We start from the raw sequence: 17,386 nt of genomic DNA, 5'->3' as shown, positions 1-17,386 counted from the left end.
AATGCAGAGTGTAGACACATCTTATATTCACTGAAACTTCGACCAGGCGCAGTTACAACAGATTCAGTCAGTTCACTCCTGTTGCTCAGTCGTGTCCAACTCTTTGGGACCCCATGAACCACAGCACGCCAGGCCTCCCTGTCCATCACCAACTCCCAGAGTTTACCCAAACTCATGTCCATCGAGTCGGTGATGCCATCCAACCATCTCAGCCTCTGTCATCCCCTTCTCCTCCCACCTTCAATCTTTCCCAGCATCAGAGTCTTTTCAAATGAGTCAGCTCTTTGTATTAGGAGGCCAAAGTACTGGAGTAGGGGAAAACATTGCCACATATATCATCGTGCCAAGTGCTTTATATGCACTGTCTAATTTAATGTTCACAACCTAACAGGTAGTGGTGGTTTTTCTCCACTTTGTAGATGACGACATAGGAGGCTCAGAGAGTGTTAGTATGTACACAGAGCTAATCAGTGATAGAGCCTGGATTTTGGTCTATGTCTATCCAACGCCAAAGCCTGTTGTGCCACTGTCCTTTGGAATCTAGACCTTCAAGAATAGTCCTAGAAAGACAGGATCTAGAAAGGCAGGGCAATAAGGTCAAAGAGAAAAAGGAGAAGTTCTACGGACTGCTAGAAAATGAGAAAGGTGTGCAATAAGCAAGAAGGTACATCTATTCTAATCCTTTTGCTTCTGACATCTTCAAGCAGAATGATCTTCAATCCAGAAAGGGAAGAACAAAGGAAGAGACAGAAGTCCTCCATGGCTGAATCACGAGCAAAGGAGAAGAATTTAATTCTTAAGGATCATAAGATGGATATCCAAGACACAAAGGAACTTGCAAACATCACCTAAGCATCCTCACCAATAACCTTGAAATCATGAGGAAGAGGAAGAGGAAGAACAGAGATGAGTAAATGTTATTCTAATTTTCAAGGCAAAAGGAAATACTCAACCTCAAGGGAACATTTCCAACTGCTAACTGAATTTCCTACTAGGTGCGGGCTTCCCTGGTGGCTCAGATGGTAAAGAATCTGCTGCAATGCAGGAGACCTGGGTTTGATCCCTGAGTCAGGAAGATCCCCTGGAGAAGGGAATGGCCACCCACTCCAGTATTTTTACCTGGAGAATTCCAAGGACAGAGGAGCGGGAGAGGCAGCAGTCCACGGGGTCACAGAGAGCTGGACCCAACTATGAGAGCAACTTTCACTTTTCTGCTTTTTCAAATGAATACACATTCTGAAAATCGATGAGTGAGCCTGATTTACTGGCTGATGGGGAATCATGTCCCCCTCTTTTTTTTTTTTTGGATATTTGGTTGGTTGACAGGATGATAATATAGGAAGAACATTGTGGTTTCAAGGGAGCATGCTTTAGTTTCAAGAAAACTAAGGAATCTCCATACTGCTTTCCATAATGTATTAATTAGCTGGATTGTATTATTTTAAAATGTATATGTACATCAAATCATCACACTGCATACCTTAAATATACAGTATAGAATTTTTATTTGTCCATTGTACCTCACTAAAGCCAGGAAAAAATTTAAAAAAACAAAAATTCTGTAAATTGAAGTCAACAGAAGATGTTCACAGTATCTAAGATGTATTTACCTTAAAACTACTGTGTCTGTGAATAAGAAGCTGAGATGCACAATAATGCAGTTACGTGGATTTAGCTGGCTAAATATTAATCTTCCCTTATCTTTTTCCTAAGCTGCTCAGTATCTTACAGTTATCATCCTTTACTCTAAAATGTTAAATATTGGTCTCCAGCAGTAGGGAGCGTGTATCTTTCTTCGTATCTCTGACATCTAGCACACTCTGGGCATCTAACACATACTTAAAGAGGAAAATAAGGAATGAGTGAGAGAGAGCAGACGGAGAGGGTGGGGAGGGGAAAGGAAGCAAGTTAGCTCCTCGGACTCCTAAGCTTTGCTTTCCTTTTCTGTTTCAGCGTTTTGATCAGTGACCAGGTAAAGGTGTCGGAAGACTATAATAGCCATCATGCGCAGAACGCCGAATATGCCGGACCTGCTGTGCCAAGGGCACTTCCCATGGCGGGTCTCACTTAACCTTCACAGTGACCTGGTCAGGCAGCTCTTACCCAGGTTGGGTAGATGCGACTTGGGTGAGGAGGCGAGAAGATGCATGCCTGTGGTCCCGCCTCATCTTTGAAGCTTAATCCTCGTCATAGTGATTTTTATCTGCTTTATGTTCACAGAACTTTTTCTTTTTTTTTAATCTTCTCTTTCTGTCTCCTAAAATTAATTTCTGTGGTCTGGCGAAGTCTGTGATGTATCTACTGGAAACAGATTTTTGGACTGTTCCCACCCATCCCCACCCCCTGACTCTTCTTGGGAGCAGGGTTAATATTTCCTTCGACATCCTATAAACATTTAATAATTACAAAGCACCATATAAATGAGTAATGTAGTATAAAGAGGGCTTCCTGGGTGGCTCAGGGGTAACAAATCCGCCTGCCAATGCAGGAGACACAAGAGACCTGGGTTCAGTCCCTGGGTGGGACAGATCCCCTGGAGGAGGGCACAGCAACCCACTCCAGTACTCCTGCCTGGAGAATTTCATGGACAGAGAACCTTGGTGGGCTACAGTCTGTGGTGGTCACAACGAGTCAGACATGACTGGGCTACTGGGCACACATGCACAGTGAAGACTGTATGTAAAGTGGGGAAATAATAACAAAAGGGTTATACATATGTAATATATATACATGATACATACATATATGTTTCATATGTGATAAGTTGCTTTAGTCATGTCCGACTCTTGCAACCCCATGCACTGGAGCCTGCCAGGCCCCTCTGTCCACGGGTTCTCCAGGCAAGAATACTGGAGTGGGTTGCCATTCCTTTCTCAGGGGATCTTCCCGACCCAGGAGTTGAACCCACATCTTTTACATCTCCTGCCTTGGCAGGCGAGTTCTTTACCACTAGCGCTATCTGTAAAATAGGGCTTTCCCAGTGGCTCCATGGTCAAGAATCCAACTGCTATGCAGGAGATGCAGGAGACACAGGATCGATCCCTGGGTGGGGCAGATCCCCTGGAGAAGAAAACGGCAACCCACGGCAGTATTCGTGCCGGAAGAACCCCACGGCCTGAGGAGCCTGGAGGGCTACAGTCCATGGGGTCGCAAGAGTCGGATAGGATGGAAGCGACTGAGCACATACAGAACATAAAATATATACAATAACAAGAGTGTACGTGGGGCAAGCTCTCCCTTGTGTTTTAGGAAGTCTGAGACCCGGCCTGTCCTGGTGTCGGAGTGGACTGATGAAGGAAAACAGGGATTTCGGAGGCACAAGTGAAGTGAAAGTCGCTCAGTCGTGTCTGACTCTTCGCGATCTCATGGACTGTAGCCTTGTAGCCTATCAGGCTCCTCCGTCCATGGGATTTTCCAGGTAAGAGTGCTGGAGTGGATTGCCATTGCCTCCTCCAGGGAATCTTCCCGACCCAGTGATCGAACCCGGGTCTCCTGCACTGCAGGCAGACGCTTTACCGTCTGACCCACCAGGGAAGTTTCTGAGGCACAAGGGAGGTAGCAAATGGAGAACAGAGGCGTCCCTTCCAGAGACCTGGAACCCCCGCAGAGACGGATTCAAACTACGGAAAGCAGAACGGGCCACGCTCGGCGTTCTCGCAGCCGCAAGGCTCACGGGGCCCGGGTACCTGGTGATGAGCTCCTCGGCCGCCTGCGAGCACAGCTGCATCTGAGACACTTCCTCCGTGGCCAGGTCCGCCGCGTGCTGGATGTACAAGTGCGTTCGGAGAACTGGCTTACCAGAATCGCACTTCTGCTTATCTTCCCAAGACTTCAGGGTGCTTTCAAAGGCCTGTTTAAAATCAGTAAGGCAATGAACTGTGCGCTTAGAGCTAAACATAAATAAATGTGTTTAGATAGTACACGAATGGGTTTAAAACTACTATTACTTTTTTCCTAATCCTAACACTTCATGAAATATATTGCAAGGACGAAGAAGATATCTTAAAGTTTTCTCATATATTACAGCAAATAAAAAGTAATGTAACTGATGATCATTATATCATAAAGTTTTTAAAAAGCTTCAACTTATGCGTCAATATTTACTACTATATGAATAACAAACAGGATGGATGTTGTAGTCTTATTTGTTATGGGTGTGACCTTAATTAAGAATACATATTCTGGTAAGGTGAAACTGTAAAGACAGAAAAAGATGGGGGTGCCAGGGTTGGAAAACGGGAGGAAGGGATGTGAGGAGGAGGACAGGAATATTTAGAGCAGTAAAACTATTGGGCATGAATCTGTAACGGTGGACACAAATGATTATACACTTGTCAAAACCTATAGAATGGAGAACACAAACTATTACTTCAGTGAATAATAATGGATCAATAGTGGTTCATCAGCCGTAATAAATGTACCACGCTAAAGCAAGATATTAAGGGGAACAATATAGGGAAATATAATAGGGGAATTCATGTGTTTGTCAGGGAGGTGAGGACGTTATGTGGGACCACAGATAGTTTCTGCTCAATTTTTCTCTAAACCTAAAAAAAGAAACCATTTTCAGAACTAAATATTTTTTTCATGTTTTTAAACCAGAATAATCTGTCAGACTTTAAAGAGAATTTAAATCTTTTCCCTGGGCTTGTTTTTCACGACAATTGACTTTTCACAGGTTGAACAGACTCTAGAAGAACTTATCTTTGGTTACGCACCCTGTCCCTGGTGAGCATCTGAGCTCTGTTCTTGTGCACGATCTTGATAATCCCTGGAGGCTGAACCCATGCTTCTCCATCCACCTGCACTGGGACTCCCTCGTCACCAAAGATAGTGATCTTCACTGTACGGCACTGAAATGAAGCGAGTTATCTGAGAGTACAGCTCATCTGACACTCAGTCTTGTTGTATTCAAAGCTGACTCTTGGTCCGTTCTGTGGAATGGGATGTTATGCTTTTCTACATAGGATGACACAGTAACAACTGGAATAACAAGAAAGCCCATTATTTTATAGATGAGTATACAGCGTATGAGTACATAGCTTCTCAACAGCCCAAGCGGTGAGGGCTTCTCAGCTGGCATTAGTGGTAAAGAACCCGTCTGCCAATGCAGGAGATTTAGGAGACACGGGTCCGATCCCTGGGTCAGGAAGATCCCCTGGAGGAGGGCATGGCAACCCACTCCAGTATTTGGGCCTGGAGAATTCCATGGAGAAAGGAGGCTGGCGGGCTACAGTCTATACTGTTGCACAAAGTCAGACACAACTGAATCGCCTTAGCATGCACATGCACACAAGTAGTGAAGTCAGGTTTGAGTAGGGAAACCAACCTGGGCGATTCGATGGTGCTGCAGTTTAATGACCCTTGAAACGGCCATTTGCACGCTGTCAAATATTGCAACGACTTCTAGGATCTTGTCATCAAATGATGGTGCAGCAAATATCTGAAAGAAAAACCACATTACACTTTCACTAATACAGTTAAGGTTTAAATGAAGTGGCCCAGCAAGCAATGTAAACCCTGCAACATATATATTTTTAAAAATATATAAAAATGGGAAGCAGAAAAGTAAGCAAATATTATCAGTAAATGATACTTCAAGGACAAAATTAATCACTGAAGACAGCTTAAAATAAACATAATAAAGGTTTGAAAACCCATGGATATAATACTCATGACCCTCTTATAAAGCAGTCTTGACAGGAGTGAACTAATACATTTCCAAATAATTCATCTTGGGGTGTGTGTGTGTGTGTGTGTGTGTGCGCGCGCGCATGCGTGCGCTGTGCTCAGTCATGTCTGACTCTTTGCAACCCCATGGACTGTAGCCTGTCAGGTTCCTCTGTCCATGGAATTTTCCAGGCAAGAATACTAGGGTGCATTGTCATTTCCTACTTAGGGAATCTTAGGGATGAAATCTGCATCTCTTGTTTCTCCTACATTGGCCAGAGGATTCTTTACCACTGCACCACCTGGAAAGCCCAATCTTGGCATAAGATGTAGTAAATATGTTTATATATAACTCAGGTATCTCAATTAAATGATGCATGTAACTTTAGGAAATGTTAAAATTTCAGAATGTGATGCAGATTTCAGAAAATTAAAGCTAATGTCCACTGCACCACCTGGAAAGCCCCATCTTGGTATAAGATATATTAAATATCTGTTCATACATAACTCAGGTATCTCAATAAAATGATGCATGTAATTTTAGGAAACTTCAAAATTTCAAAAAGTGATGCAGATTCCATACAGTTAAAGGTAATGAACATGGAAATTGCAATTGAGTTCACTTGATATGTTTTAAGGGAAATTTTTCAAGGTGTTACAAGGGGTGTCTGTATGTGCTTTATTATATATCTTACTACAACTTTTTAGGGCATTTAAGAACATGAAAAGAAATTTCAGAAGATGAAAACACATGGGCTTACTTTGTTTTGATGTCAAATGTATTTTCACAGAATTAACCTAAAAACTTTTAAATTTCAGCTCTATTACTTCGTTCCTTTTACTCCCTCTTTTTACTGCATCACACATAATTATGCCTCTGAAAAAATATTCAATGTAAAATAGAATCATAATTAAAACTTTTACTAAAAATCTCAGGACACAAATTTGGGAACTTTTTGTTATCAGACTGCCTGGTTTTAAACTGTTTCCTCCACTTATGAATTGTGTAAACTTGCGTCAGTTTCTTCATTGATAAAATTTAGATGGAAATTGTGGGCATTCATATGGTAATCTCAATAGATGCAGAAAAAGCCTTTTACAAAATTCAGCATCCATTTATGAGTAAAACTCTTTAAAAAATGGGCACAGCAGGAACCTACCTCAACGTAGTAAAGGCATATATGTTAAGCCCACAGCAAACATTATTCACAATGGTGAGAAGCTGAAAGTATTTCCCCTACGATCAGGAATAAGACAAGGATGTCCATTCTTGCCACTATTATTCAACATAGTTTTGGAAATCCTAGCTACAGGAATCAGAGAAGAAAAAGAAATAAAAGGAATCCAGATGGTAAAAGAAGAAGTAAAGCTCTCACCATTTGCAGATGACGTGATATTATACACAGAAAACCCTGAAGATAATATCAGAAAATTACTAGAGCTAATCAGTAAATTTAGCAAAGTCACAGGATACAAAATCAATACACAGAAATCACTTGCATTCCTATATACTAACAATGAAAAATCAGAAAGAAAAATTGAGGAATCTATCCCATTCACCATTGCAACAAAAAAATAAAATGTCTAGGAATAAATCTATCTAAGGAGACAAAAGAACTGTATACATAAAATTGTAAAACACTGATGAAAGAAATCAAAGATGACATAAACAGTTGCAGAGATATTCCACATTCCTGGGGAGGAAGGATCAATATTGTGACAACGACTATACTACCAAATGCAATCTACAGATTCAATGTGATCCCTATCAAATTACCAATGGCATTTTTCACAGAACTGGAACAAAAAAATTCACAATTCATATGAAACACAAAAGACCCCCAATAGCCAAAGCAGTCTTGAGGAAGAAGAATGGAGCTGGAGGAATCAAGCTTCCTGACTTCAGATTACACTACAAAGCTACAGTCATCAAGACAGTATGGAACTGGCATAACAACAGAAATATAGACCAATGGAGCAAGAGAGAAAGCCCAGAAATAAGCCCATACACCTATGGGTACCTTATTTTTGACAAAGGAGGCAAGAATATACAATGGGGAAAAGACAGCCTCTTCAATAAGTAGTGCTGCGGAAACTAGACAGCTACGTGTAAAAGAATGAAATTAGAACACTTCCTAACACCATACACAAAGATAAAGTCAAAATGGATTAAAGACCTAAATGTAAGACCAGAAACTGTAAAACTCTTAGAGGAAAACATAGGCAGAACACTTGATGACATAAATTAAAGCAAGATCCTCTATGACCCACCTCCTAGAGTATTGGAAATAAAAACAAAAGTAAACAAGTGGGACCTAATTAAACTTAAAAGCTTTTGCACAGCAAAGGAAACTATAAACAAGGTGAAAAGACAAACCTTAGAATGGGAGAAAATAATAGCAAATGAAACAATTGACAAAAGATTAATTTTCAAAATATACAAGCAGCTCATATAACTCCATGCCAGAAAAATAATCTAATCAAAAAGTGAGAAAAAGATTTAAACAAACATTTCACCAAAGAAGACAAACATGGCTAACAAACACATGAAAATATGCTTAACATTGCTCATTATTAGAGAAATGCAAATCAAAATTACAAGCTATCAGCTCACACCAGTCAGAATGGCCATCATCAAAAAGTCTACAAACAATAAATGTTAGAGATGGTGTGGAGAAGAGGGAACCTTCTTGCACTGTTGGTAGGAGTGTAAATTGGTACAGCCACTATGGAAGACAGTATGGAGATTCCTTTAAAAACTAGGAATAAAACCACCATATGACCCAGCAATCCCACTTCTAGACATATACCAAAGACATATACCTGAGGAAACCAAAATTGAAAAACACACATGTATCCCTACGTTCATTGCAGCACTATCTACAATAGCTAGAACATGGAAGCAGATGTTCTGCAGATGTTTATCAACAGAGAAATGGATAAAGAAGCTGTTTTACATACATGCAATGGAATATTATTACTCAGTCATAAAAAAGAATGCATTTGAGTCAGTTCTAATGAGGTGGATGAACTTAGAGCCTATTTTACAGAGTGAAGTAAGTCAGAAAGAGAAAGAGAAATATCATATACTAACGCATATAGATGGACTCTAGAGAGATGGTACTGATGCCTTTATTTGCAAGGCAGCAATGGAGAAACAGACGCAGAGAAGAAATGTATGGCCATGGGGAGAGGGAAAGAGGGTGAATGTATGGAGAGAGTAACATGGAAACTTACATTACCATAGGCAAACTAGACAGCCAATGGGGATTTGCTGTATGTCTCAAGGAACTCAAACAGGGGCTCTGTATCAACCTAGAGGAGTGATTGGGAGGAGCTTGGGAAGAGGTTCAAGAGGGAGGGGACATATGTACACCTATGGCTGATCCATATTGCTGTTTGACAGAAAACAATAAAATTCTGTAAAGCAATTATCCTTCAAATAAAAAACAAAGACATTTAACAAATTTATTTTTTAAATGTGCGTTATTAAGTTCTGAATGTGAAACTCTCAGAACACTGTCTGCCTACCTAGTAGGGGTTCAAGAAATATTAGCTTTATTTATCTCAATCTCACTGATTTCTTCTTCTTGAAATATTTAAGAGTGATGGTGGGCTGACAACTGGTTGCTAATTTAAATTTCTATACTCCAATAGGATTGGAATATATTCATATTGTGAAAATTACAAATATTTTCCAATTTATTTTATACCTTATCCCTGCCTGCACATTTAAGAGCTCTGAGAAATTGGTTCAGTGAGAGCCATTACATCATAAGCCTCAAATCAAAGGGCCTATCATTCAGCGTATACGACTCTTCAAAGACCATGGTAAACTTTCCAGTTTTATTGTTATTTATGCATTAATAAGTGTCATCTCTCATCTTGAGAACAACTGCATTTCTTAGGTTGTGTTTTATCTTTTTTACTAAAGGAGAGTATAAAAACAAAAATAACCATATACCTCAATGGCCAAGTGAGCCCTTTGACATTTCTAAAAATTAAAACAGTAATAAAATACAAATTTAGAAAAGCAAAGGTACAGAAAAGTATTTTGGTAGGCAGAATAATGTTCCCCTCCCTGCCTTCCAAAATGCCCGTGTCCTCATTCCTGGAACCTGGGAATGTCACCTTACACGGCAAAAGAGCCTTTGCAGATGCGACTGAATTAGGGACCTTGAGATGGGGAGATTATCCTGCATGACTGGGGCGGGCCCGGTGTAATCACAGAGGTCATTATAAGTGGAAGCAGGAGGCAGACGAGATCAGAGTGATGCAACGTGACAAGGACGCAACCGCCTCCATCAGCTATGGGGATGCAGGGAGGGACCTCATGCCAAGGAATGTGGGCAACTTCTAGACAGAGCCAGGGAATACTTACATCATCTTCTTTAGTTCCACCCCAAAAGTTAGTGCCTCCGGCATAGCTGGGGATGTTCAGCACTGCTATTCCTTGCAGGCTGGGGAGAGGAATATACTGCCCATCACACTGTAAGGACAAAAGCTGAGGGGTCAGATCCAAAGAGCAAAACCACAAGCTTGGAAGACAGAAGAAGACCAAGGACAATGGAGGAAAGTGGTGGTGATGGCAGCTTTCCTGTGAATATATTCCTATACATTTTCTTATTTTTTAATTTACAAAATTTTACAGAGTAAATAATCATAGCAGAAGTTGTTACAGAAAAACAGATTGAAAAAAAGTGTTTTATAAACCAACCTCAGTGTTCACTGATGAATAAATGGATTAAAAATGTGATATATATATACATGTACATATATATATATCACATATATATATAATATGCTGTGCTATGCTTAGTTGCTCAGTTGTGTCTGACTCTTTGTGACCCTATGGACTTTATCCCACCAGGCTCCTCTGTCCATGGGATTCTCCAGGCTGGAGTGGGTTGTCATTTCCTTTTCGAGGGGCTCTTCCTGACCCAAGGATCAAAACCCATACCTCCTGTACTAGCAGGCGGATTCTTTACCACTGAGTCACACATGAGTAAGTTCTTGCTGAAGAGCAGCTTTTAGCCTTTGTCTTGAAAGCAAGGAGTCTGCAGATGTCATACTTAAAACAGATGCTGTATTTTTACTAGTGCTCAAATTAAACTAAAAATTAAAAAATAATTAACATAATTTTATAAAAATTCCATTTTAATGCCCAATGAAAATGATCTTCAACCTTTAGAACAAATGAGAATCTGGTCTGAACCCACTTTTCAAAAATTTTAAGTAACTGCGAATACTTCCTAACACTAAGCTCCACAAGGTGTTTTTTAACGTTTCCTTTCCTTTGCATGACAACACAGTCAAAGGCTCACACTGTATCTGGGCACCTAGCGTGGTTCCCGGCACATAGCAGGTGCTCAGTGAGCATTTGATAAATGAATGAACATAAAGTATTTAGTTGAACAATAAACCTTTTCTGAACTCAACTGAACTAATATTTTTGTGTGCTTTAGAAAAAAGTCATATGAGTCACAAAGGAAATGGAAAAATGATATCTTCATAAATATAAAAGGAATACTAAAAAAATTCAGAGCAGTTCTTAAAGATTTTATCAACGAATATACTATTTGCAAGCATAATATGGAATAAGATGAAAATGTCAAATGCTCCATATACTTTGCTGAATTTAACACACATCCATTAGGAAAACACCCAGGGTTAAGAGTTTAGTGTCCATTTATATAGTCTCAGGGAAAGTATGAGCAGTACAGATTCAATAAATTAAGGTCACCTGACTCAACTGTTTCTTTCAGATTTAGGAGTAAGCTCAGCAGTGTTATATTTTCTGTATAATCTTCTCTAATCTCATATTTCCACTTGTTCATGATGCTGAAAAATGCCTTAAAACTGCAGTTACACTTTTTTTCTGATTAGTGTTTGCTTTTCAGCTCCTTTCACTGGGAAATATGGAAAGACAGTGGGCCTGTTTTGAATTCTCTCACTTATTTGGTCAAATACCTTGGACTTTCAGAGATTCATTTTGCTCATCTGGAAAATGGGCTAATAAAATTTCGTCCATAGTGTGGCCAACAAGGTATGGGACAAGAAAACATCTATAACACATAGTACGGAGTCAATAAATGTGTTTTTTCAGTTATAATTACAAAGTAATGTTTTATGGGGAAAAAAACTGGAGTTGAAGTTTTGGCTTCTCTGGGTACCAACTGCTTGATTTGAATGAGGTAAGTGACTTAAAATGAAATAAATTTTAATAAATTTAATTCTGAAATTAATAATACTTGCCTCATAAAGAATGATAATAACTCTCTTAAAGTTTAAGTATTAAACACAATATGTAGAAAACATTCAGGAAGCTTCAATTATTATTTTTGTTGCTCTTTAGTCACTCAGTCGTGTCTGACTCTTTTCTGACCCCGTGGACTGTAGCCTGTCAGGCTCCTCTCTCCATGGGATTTCCCAGGCAAGAATACTAGAGTGGTTTGCCATTTCCTGCTCCAGGGGATCTTTCCAACCCAGGGATTGAACCTGTGTCTCCTGCATTGGCAGGCAGATTCTTTATTACTGAGCCACCAGGGAAGCCCTCGATTATTATGTAACATGACTTAAAATGTAGCTATAATCATTATTATTGAATGAACTAAACAAAGACAGAAATTACTATAAGCCAATTTTAACAAATTATGGAAACAACTGTTATGAGATTATGGAAATATGTGAAATTACAAAAAAATATGAATTAAACAACTCTTTGTTATATTTTATTAAGGATTACGGGTGAACATTGTTTTTCTCCTTCATGTATCTTAGTATTTAAAGGACTCAAAACAGTATTTGATCATTGCTGCTGCTGCTGCTAAGTCACTTCAGTCGTGTCCAACTCTGTGCGACCCCATAGACAGCAGCCCACCAGGCTCCCCTGTCCCTGGGATTCTCCAGGCAAGAATACTGGAGTGGGTTGCCATTTCCTTCTCCAGTATTTGATCATTACTTCACTTAAAATCTAGAACAAGCTGCTTGATGCATGTAAATTAGGTATATCTGGACAAAGAAGTCATCTTTAAGAAAAAAAATTTGAATCTTAATGATATTTTTCATTCATAGGTCAAAGGTATTTCTGCTCTAAAAATTATAAAATTTGATATTACGACATTATTCTACATTTCTGGCATTCCTATGATTGTAGAAAGGATTATAAATGTCATTCAAAGGTTCTAAATCTTCAGTGCCTACAGATTCACAGGGCATATGGCTTGAGAAACAGGGTTTATATTTGCATAATTCTTTACAGTTTAAACTGTGATTTCTCATATCAATGAATTATAATTCTGCACATAAGCATTATTTTATCCATTTTGCAGCTGGAAAAGCCAGGGCCATTTGCTTTGTGCAAACTCAAAGTCAACACATGACTTCTATACAACACAACAGGGGAAGGCAGACTCCTGAGCAAAAAGTTGAGATTTTTTTTGGCCAGTGACTGGCACTTGGTGAAAAGGGATCTTTCTGAGAAAAATTCCCTAAGCCCCGTGTCTTTCTTCTCCACCTTTATCCCAAGTGATCCAATGTCAAGGAAATTCATTTTTAAACAATGGACCTTCCATGGTCCTCAGGAGTAGCAGGTGTTTTGTTGGTTTATTTTTAACTATAGCAAAGAATTCTCTTAATTTTTCTACTTTACCTTTTATGCATATTAACAAGATGCTTTCACCTATCTTGTTTTCCTAAATTTACTTTCCTTTTAATCACTGAATATAAATTTCTGTATCAGCTCGGAATTATATCAAGTTCTGAACCTGAGGTTCAAAAACCAAGGGTCCATGGATAGATTCACTGTCTGTTAACTGGAATGGTAAAAACATGTCTCTCATTGTCAGCAATCTCTGAAATCTAGCAATGCACTCAATTATAAATGTAGACAACAAACCACACATTGGCAATACAGTACTTGTGACTTCATCACAATAGAAACCAATATTTTGTATTATATTACAGATGTTTCAGATATCTTTTAGTATCATTTATGTTCATCATTACTTCAAAAGTAATGGTTAAAGTGTGAAGTGTTAGTCACTTAGTTGTGTCTGACTCTTTGCGACCCATGGACTGTAGCCCACCAGGTTCATCTGTTCATGGAATTCTCCAGGCAAGAATACTGGAGTGGGTTGCCATGCCCTTGTCCAGGGGATTTTCCTGACCCAAGGACTGAACCTGGGTCTTCCATATTGCAGGAAGATTCTTTACTATCTGAGCCACCAGGGAAGCCCGCACTTACTATTATATATACCATTAGATTTTTGTCATTGGATGTAGTGATAAAGAAACAAATACATTACTCTACAATGCTTTAAAAATATTTTGTAAATTTATTTCAATATTATTTTATTTTGTGTCTATATATATTTAAAGAGTGCTTTAAAAACAATATTCCGAGAAGGGGTCCATAGTTTTTACTAGCGTGCCAAAAGGGTTCACAGGTCAAAAATTGTTAAGAACCTCTGCTTAATGGGGATTACAAAGCAGCTGTGTAGGATACTGTTCAGAATTTGGACCATCAATCAAAAAGGACAGAAACAGAACTTCTGAAGACCTGAAGGCTCTCCTAGAAATAAAGCAATCCAGTCATTCTCATTCTGGACAGTTCCCCAAATCCTAAAGATGGCCAGCTATGGGTCTTGACCACACAACACCTAACAAATTATGTAAATTATCATTTGCCTCTCTGTTTCCCTCTCAAGTCAGGGCCAGGACCTGTGCAAGCTTATGGGGTAACAAAGATGAACACAGCTTCTTACCCATCCTTAAGCAGAGTGTAGCGGACTAGGGGACATGAATAAGGAAAATGACTATATAGGCAATCCATAGGCAAGAACCCAAGTTGAGCAATGGATGGGGTGGCCAACAATAGCATTTACAGAGTATGAGCCTTCCTGATTTTGTACCTTTCCAGCCAGGAACATCTATCTTAATTTCATAAGCAATGATAAATCAAACCAGTGGATCACACAGCTGTGCTCTAGAGTGGCAGGTAGAATGCGTTTATTTTTGCTAGGACATTTAGTTGATAATGAATGAGCCAGACACCTCTTTGGTCCACATTCCACTATTAAGATAACAACTAAAATAAAAAACATTCTGTTTAATTCCTTGAGCTGTCAACTTAAGATCTGTCCTGGTGGCTCAGACAGTAAGGAGTCTGCCTGTAATGCAGGAGACCTGGGGTTTGATCTCTGGGTTGGGAAGATCTCTTCGAGAAGAAAACAGCAACCCAGTCTAGTATTCTTGCCTTGAGAATCCCATGGACTGAGGAGTGTGGTGGGCTATAGTCCCAGAGTTGGAGAAAACGGAGCGACTAACAATTTCCCTTTCACTGTATGCAGTCTATACCTCAACTTAAAATATCCGGTTATAAAAAGATACAAGATAGGAGAGACAAGCCTATCATAAACAGTGAGCTCTGGACCAAAGGTGAAAGAAAATAATACCCTAAGAAATCAGTACACTTCTCGGGGCTTCCCTGGTGGCTTAGTTGGTAAAGAATCTGCCTTCAATGCTGGATCCCTAGGCTGGGAAGATCCCCTGGAGGAGGGCATGGCAACCCACTCTAGTATTCTTGCCTGGAGAATCCCCATGGACAGAGGAGCCTGGGGGGCTACAGTCTATGGGTTTGCAAAAAGTCAGACATGACTGGGCCACTAAGCACACACATACACAGCAGACTTCTCAGAGACATGTCCTCTATCTTCTTTTTTTCTGTTACCAGATTAAAGAACTTCTGCTATCCTTATCATCCTATTTAAATTAGTAAAAAAAAAAAAAAAACTAGAAAATGTAAATGCTCAGAATCTCTTTTGATTTTATTAACTTTTTGTTAGAATTAATTGGAACAAAGTATACATTTAACTTAAAATTTTCTATATGCTGTGAATGGTATTTTCAGGGATTCATGAAACTTCAGGCATTATAGAACCAAGTTAGAATTTGGAAAGTTAAGTGAAAAAAAAAACCTGATAAAAATGCTACCCTAGGAGGGAGGTTCCAGAGGGAGGGGGTATATGTATACCCTATGGCTGATTAATGGTGATGTATGGCGGAAACCAACACAGCAATGTAGAGCAATTATCCTCCAATTAAAAATAAATAAATTGAAAAAATGCTATCCTATGTATGTACACACTTCCATGGTCTGGCCTTTTCATGGGGAACCCTCAATTTCATAGAAACATCTAAATTTCAGGATCTAATGATAATGGTAATTAAGTGTATCACTCATATCCAGTGTCTAATACCTCCTTTGGCATAAAGTAGAAAACCACTGTTATTTTTTTTCCTCTCTAGTGCTTAAGCACTATTCAAGAGAATAAAGTGTGCCCTAAATGTCCTAAGTGTTAGTCACTTAGTTATGTCTGACTCTTTGCAACCCCTTGGTCTGTCCATGGAATTTTCTAGGCAAGAACTAGAGTGGGTAGCCATGCCCTTCTCCAGGGGATCTTCCCAACCCAAGGTTCAAACTGGAATTTCCTGCAGTGCAGGCAGATTCTTTACCATCTGAGCTACCAGGGGAGCCCATTCAAGAGAACAGTTAAGGCCAAATCAGCTCCACAAATAAATCTTGCAAGATAATCTGAAATGTCTTTACTATCAAGATGAACTTACTTCAAGTTGAACCCTCTGTTCCAAATTCTTGTACGATCTTTGTAATAATTCCCGAGTTCCAAGGACTCCATACCACATCAAGTTTTTAGTTCGGCTTCTGAAAATAAACGTTGGTGGAGAATTTCTATAACTATTATTTACTTACCCTTTAAAGGCAGAGTGAGCCAAAGAGGTAATGAATGAAATTAAAATAAAATTGCCTTTGTGTAATTACATTATCACTATTATCCAAATTACCTGCATTTTTCAGGGTGCTCCTCTCTCTTATTATTAAATTCTAATGAAATTTTTGCATCTAATCCAATCCCAAAGTAATTGTTCATGACACATTTTTCTGAATAGCCATCTCTACAATAAGGAAAAGTACATGAAAGTCAATTTCAGGTTCATAACAACAATTACAATTTGCACACGAAATAACACTTGACACCATTTAAGCTTACATTTCCTATAGAAAAGGGGAAAGTTTACCAGGAATCATTTCTTGTTTATGAGCCATGTGCATGCCCCAGTGTGTCGCAAATTTCAGAACCAGTGACCTAATGGGACTGCGGGCAGGGGAAGTGGACACAGTAGTGGTAATGCTTTTTCTATTAATTGTAACAAAATCTTAGTTCTTCTACTTCCGACGTAGCCCCTCACTACACACATAAATGAGAGGGCCTCACAGTCAGATGCTAATACTCTTTTTTTGGTCAGAAAGTCTCCTCCACACTTGCACTTTTACTGAATATTTATTAAGCAGAAAACAACTAGATTAGTCCCTTCTTCTAGGCGCTTAAAAAAAGTACAAACGAGTGTGGTACACTCCTTCAGGAGTGTCATTAGAGAAATGAGACACACAAAAGCAAAATTAAATATGGAAGTAAGACAAAGATTCAGTACATATTTGAACAACTGACGTTTTAAAGGAATTTTAAGAAGGGAAGGGATCAGTGTGCGCCAGAAACTCCCCGAAATAAGTACACCTTGACACTGAATGTGGAAAGATGGCAGAACTGGCAAGGCTGAGAAAAAAAATGAGGTGAAAGGAATAGCAAAATTACGATTATGAAGGCACTGATAAATGAAACATTCCAGGGAAAAGTGT

At 39.2% G+C, this 17,386-nt stretch overlaps 1 protein-coding gene across 5 annotated transcripts in view; it reads right to left on the bottom strand.

Annotated features, from left to right (window-relative positions):
* The window catches only part of DGKH (diacylglycerol kinase eta), a 202,716-nt gene that overhangs the window by 16,719 nt on the left and 168,611 nt on the right, over window positions 1-17,386 (bottom strand). For all 5 annotated transcript variants that reach the window (XM_069601244.1, XM_069601246.1, XM_069601248.1 and 2 more), the window contains exons 20-25: window positions 16,534-16,644; window positions 16,297-16,393; window positions 10,052-10,159; window positions 5,330-5,443; window positions 4,719-4,853; window positions 3,687-3,850 (exon numbers count right to left, since the gene is read on the bottom strand). In XM_069601244.1, coding sequence (XP_069457345.1) covers window positions 3,687-3,850; window positions 4,719-4,853; window positions 5,330-5,443; window positions 10,052-10,159; window positions 16,297-16,393; window positions 16,534-16,644 — 729 coding nt within the window. The remainder of the gene's footprint in view (window positions 1-3,686; window positions 3,851-4,718; window positions 4,854-5,329; window positions 5,444-10,051; window positions 10,160-16,296; window positions 16,394-16,533; window positions 16,645-17,386) is intronic.

Source organism: Ovis canadensis, chromosome 10 (genome assembly GCF_042477335.2).
Source record: "Ovis canadensis isolate MfBH-ARS-UI-01 breed Bighorn chromosome 10, ARS-UI_OviCan_v2, whole genome shotgun sequence".
In the NCBI taxonomy this organism is placed as follows: domain Eukaryota; kingdom Metazoa; phylum Chordata; class Mammalia; order Artiodactyla; family Bovidae; genus Ovis; species Ovis canadensis.
Note: the sequence above shows the minus strand (reverse complement) of the source record. Positions and strands in the feature narration are given on the sequence as shown.